The 5,000-nt window shown below is 39.3% G+C and overlaps 1 protein-coding gene across 1 annotated transcript in view; it reads right to left on the reverse strand.

The window, feature by feature from the left end:
- LOC119568080 (synaptic vesicle glycoprotein 2C-like) overlaps nucleotides 1-5,000 on the reverse strand; it is a 9,845-nt gene that overhangs the window by 3,981 nt on the left and 864 nt on the right. Inside the window, exons 2-8 of the mRNA XM_037916480.1 lie at nucleotides 4,967-5,000; nucleotides 4,462-4,642; nucleotides 3,793-3,944; nucleotides 2,494-2,663; nucleotides 1,216-1,371; nucleotides 877-965; nucleotides 82-167 (exon numbers count right to left, since the gene is read on the reverse strand). The exon at nucleotides 4,967-5,000 is cut by the window's right edge and continues 114 nt beyond it. Coding sequence (XP_037772408.1) covers nucleotides 82-167; nucleotides 877-965; nucleotides 1,216-1,371; nucleotides 2,494-2,663; nucleotides 3,793-3,944; nucleotides 4,462-4,642; nucleotides 4,967-5,000 — 868 coding nt within the window. The remainder of the gene's footprint in view (nucleotides 1-81; nucleotides 168-876; nucleotides 966-1,215; nucleotides 1,372-2,493; nucleotides 2,664-3,792; nucleotides 3,945-4,461; nucleotides 4,643-4,966) is intronic.

Here is a 5,000-nt window from a genome sequence, read left to right on the forward strand (position 1 = left end):
TCCTGCATATACGAGTTAATAAGAAACTAATAGGATGGTAATGTCCTACTAAATAAGAAAACTTAATACATCTGCACTTACCATCTGTAGTCTGAGCATGTTTGTTATATTCTTCACTTTGCAGAAGTTTTATGTATTCAGGGAACCAGACTGACAGACCATAGAACCTGTGTAAAGATAATTTTTAGTAAGTGTATATCCTTTCTCTTATTCAGGTCATGGTACTTTATGTCTGATATTCTGTGGTCATCTTAATTTCTCTTTCTCTCTCCTTTTCTCGTTTTCGTTCTCGTTCTCGTTTTCATTCTCTCTCTCTCTCTCTCTCTCTCTCTCTCTTCTCTCTCTCTCTCTCTCTTTCTCCTCCCTCTCTCCGTTCCTCTTCATCACCCTCTCTGTCTCTCTCCCTTTCCTTATCTTTTTCCTACTGCTTCCTTCTCCTTCTCCCATTCCCCTTCGTCCCTCCCCCTCTAGCAGTCTCTCGGTCTTCCTATCATTGTCCCTCTCCCTTACTCCCTTTCCCTCTTCCCCCTTCTCTTCCTTCTTGTCCGTCTCTTTCTCCTTCCCTCTGCTCCTCCCATCCGCTACTTTCCCATCTCCCCTTTCCTCCCCCTCTCCCTCTCCCTCACTTTCTCCTTCTTCACCCTCTCTTTCTCCCTCTTTCCCTCCCACTCCCACTACCCTCCTCTCCCTCTTCCTCGTAATTAACACATTCTCCTTCCTTCCTTTGATCTCTCCCTTTCCCATTCCCCTTTCTTCTTCACCCTTTCTTATTTTCCTTCTCCCTCTTCCTCTTCCTCTCCCTCTCCCTCTCCCTCTCCCTCTCCCTCTCCCTCTCCCTCTCCCTCTCCCTCGCACTTAACACATCGATTAACTCACCCAAAAGCACAGGTGAACCACACTACAAGGAGCAGAACTGTTGACTTGAGGTACGGGGGAATAAATAGCTGGAAGAAGAGGCCCCAAAACTGAAAAAAAAGAAACATTACAAGAAATACATCACCATTCAGAGACCTACACATGAAAGGGACCCAAATTAATTCTAATAAAATACCCATTATCATACGAACAAGAAATGAAATCCCCTCCAAAACAGTTCAAAATACCCAATGTCAAACGAACAAGAAATGAAATCCTCCCCCCCCAAAAAAAAAAAAAAAAGTTATTTCTCTAGCAGAACCCAAAAGCGTCAAGTCCACGTGGGGAAAAAAATTATACCTGATCGAGTCCATATGACAGGTCGGAAAAGAAATTCTTGCCGACGCCCTGAGGAGGTGTGTGTCGCAGGGAACGATGGGTTCCTGACGGCAGTTCCAATTCTGTGAGCTGGTATTCGGCTCCTGGGTTTTGTGCGTTGTTCCACTTGAAGATTTTCTGCAAAGGGTGTTTCGTCGTTTGAGGATGGTTGCACAGGGAGAGGTTGGTTTGCCTATGTTTATTTATTTATTTATTATTATTATTATTATTATTATTATTATTATTATTATTATTATTATTATTATTATTATTCTATAGGTGTAGTGATCATCTCTTGGTTATCTCGTCTTCCGTATTTAGCCCTCTCATACTATGAGAGATATTAAAATCCAATATATTTTACCGTCTATAAGAAATGAAAACACACACACAATCTCTTTCTATCTCTCTCTCTCTCTCTCTCTCTCTCTCTCTCTCTCTCTCTCTCTCTCTCTACACACACACACACACACACACACACACACACACACACACACACACACACACACACACACACACACACACACACACACACACAGTGCCTGCAAATGTACAGTGTACAGTATGTCTTAATTCTAACCATGCAAGATATCACAGTATTCGTAATAATATAAAACCAAAACTCATAAATCAGAAGAATAAAAATCTACAATCACTGTTAAATTCTACAGAAAAAAATTTACAAACACTGTTAAATTCTACAAAAAAAATCTACAAACACTGTTAAATTCTACAGAAAAAAAATCTACAAACACTATAAACCTCCTGGGGAAAAAATCTACAAACATTATAGACCTGAAAAAAAAAACTTGTTGAGAAGGTATGAATGAGAATGAATGTCTTCACGATACAAGAGATGTATTTGGCCGGTTTCGACTCTATCTTCGTCTGAAATACTCGAGGTCTTCCTCAAGAAATCGATCAAATACATCTCTTGTATCGTGAAGACATTCATTCTCACTCATACTTTTTCTACTTTTTTATTTTATTTTATCATTATTATCTTTTTAGGTTTGTAGACTTTTTTCGGAAGATTTATAGTGTTGGTAGATTTTTTATGTAGATTTTAACAGTGATTGTAGGTTTTTATTCTCCTGATTTATGAAGACATTCATTCTCATACACACACATTCACACACACACACACACACACACACACACACACACACACACACACACACACACACACACACACACACACACACACAACACACACACACCTTTTCCTATATGTATCAAGATAGACACGGTCCATATTACCTTATATACCATGATGGCTTCAACGTCACGACCCTTTTCGAGCAAGAACCGCGGTGACTCGGGCATGAAGTAGAGGCCGATGACAGCGGCGAAGGAAGGGAGGGAACACACCACGAGGAAAACGCGCCACGAGCTGAAGTGGTGTTGCTCGTCCAGAACTACGGTGATACCTGTGTTAGTGGGAGATTCTGGGTTATTGGGTGTTCTTTTCCGCGAAGTTCAGTTCGTAGAGTTTTTTTTTTTTTTTTTTTGAAGATTAGTTGGTAAGGGTGTGTTTGTGTGTGGGAGGGGAAGGGGATGTAAAAAAAAAAAAAAAAAAAAAAAAAGTGAATAGTTTTCAATACTGTATAAAACGACACAACTGGCAGCATTTTTTTTTTTTTTTTTTTTTTTTCGTTACTATCGCCAGTCTGTTATCTCGTCTCATGTACATTATTCCAACCGATCTATCCCAAACGGGTCATTTCTTCATTTCTGAACTGTCTCGTAGTCCACACCCACACTGCTTCACAAAAAATATTCGAATGTATTATAACTTAAAGCTGCTTAGGATTGTTGAAAATGATAGTAAAATGTTTATGTATGTGACCAAGAGTAAAACATAACACTTTTACTATATTATTATAACTCAATAGGTCAAGCGAAATTTTCTCGCAGCAAATTGGCTATAACAGTGGCGGTGTAAATTAAATAATAACGAACCTTTGAAGTCTCGAGCAGGCAGGCGAAGCACTTAATGACTTGGGTGTTATTACCAAATGCATTTAAAGGTGTCAATTTACGACTGAGTAAGGTACATTGTAAACCACGGTTGTCAACTGACATTGGTCATATCAAATATACCCACAATTGGCACTGGAAACCAGGACTGGCACTGGGAATTGTTGTTTGGCAGTTTGGCTTTAGAAATGTCTAATTCTGGCACATGTGAGACTTTCATGTTTCCTTGAAGTTTATCAGCATTGGGCCATTGTCAGTACGAAGCGCATAAATTTGGTATTCATTCAGATATGAAAATGGCTTCATTTATATATATATATATATATATATATATATATATATATATATATATATATATATAACCACTTAATTGGGATATGCATGAACTTTGGGGAAAACTGATGGAGGAGTTTTAAAGGCTTGGCTCAGTCATGTTAATAGGATATTTAATTTCACAGGCATCTAGATATACAAGACAAAAATGTGTGCGTGTGTGTGTGTGTGTGTGTGTGTGTGTGTGTGTGTGTGTGACAAAAATAGAGAGAAAAAAACACAGCTACTCTAAAAAATCAAACTCACCAGTCCTAGGAATTATCGCCCACGCCATCAACGCCGTGAACACGCCGCCCACCGCCCAGAACACCAGCAGCCACGACAGATGGCGCCCCCTCTCAGCCCGGGTCACAAACTCACAGTAATAGGCAAACACAATTGGAATCCCGCCACCAATTCTGATACAAAGAGAGCGTGATGATCAAGCTATGGATTAAAGCACAATAAAAAGCTTTTATATCTGGTGATTAAGCACAAAAGTTTGTATATCTTGTGATTAAGCACAAAAAAGTTTGTATATCTAGTGATAAAGCACAAAAAAATGTATATCGCTTTGGTGATTAGGCACAAAAAAAATCTTGTATATCTTACTTTTTAATGTGTTAGAGAAAGAAGTGCAGTGGTTGGTTTAGATCAGTGGCGTGCGAGTCATGAATTATTTTGAACGTTTCTGTTCTTAAAGTTTGATGATATACTATCACCAGAATATTACAGACATATGTAGTGACTGAATGGTTAGTGTTTTGCTTCCTTTATTGTTAATATAAAAAACAACAACTTAGTAACTGTAAAATGTGAAAAACACAGCCAGATAAATATCACAGCCTCTTGTACCATCGAAGAAGAAAAAGTGAGGAAAATACAGAAAAAAATGATAATATTAATAAAACGCAGATATATATATGTCATCCTTACCCAATGCCAGAACAGAGTCTGGTCGTCATGAAGATCCCGTAGGTGGGCATGAAAGCTGTCATGACCCCAAACAAGGCATTCACAAACAGCGCCGACAGTAGAGCTCGCCGACGCCCCACGTTGTCGCTCAAGCTGCCCCAAATCATTGCCCCGATCATCATGCCAATGAACGTGATGGCGGCTGCAAGGTGAAGGAATGTGGGAATGTTATTTTCCCTTCATCTTGCAAAGGAGGATTGATGAGGGAGTGATTCCAGTTGTTTGTGGAATTTGAGTGTGCGTATTGCCTATTCTAATGCGAGTGAAACGGATCGGCTTCGAGTTTTCTTCAATACTGAAACTCAACATTATGCTATCTTTTTTTCTTTGTTTGTCATTCATCTTCTTTACGGGAAAAAAATCTAAGCATCCATTCCAAACCAGTAACCAAAACACACTTCGTATATATTAACAAAACCGAAAACGTATCCGAAAACTGAAGGACCAGACCCGCAGCTTCACTCACCGAGCCAGCCTTTGTCAGTCCCGGACATACAAAG

The sequence above is a fragment of the Penaeus monodon genome, chromosome 43 (assembly GCF_015228065.2).
Source record: "Penaeus monodon isolate SGIC_2016 chromosome 43, NSTDA_Pmon_1, whole genome shotgun sequence".
Classification (NCBI taxonomy): Eukaryota; Metazoa; Arthropoda; class Malacostraca; order Decapoda; family Penaeidae; genus Penaeus; species Penaeus monodon.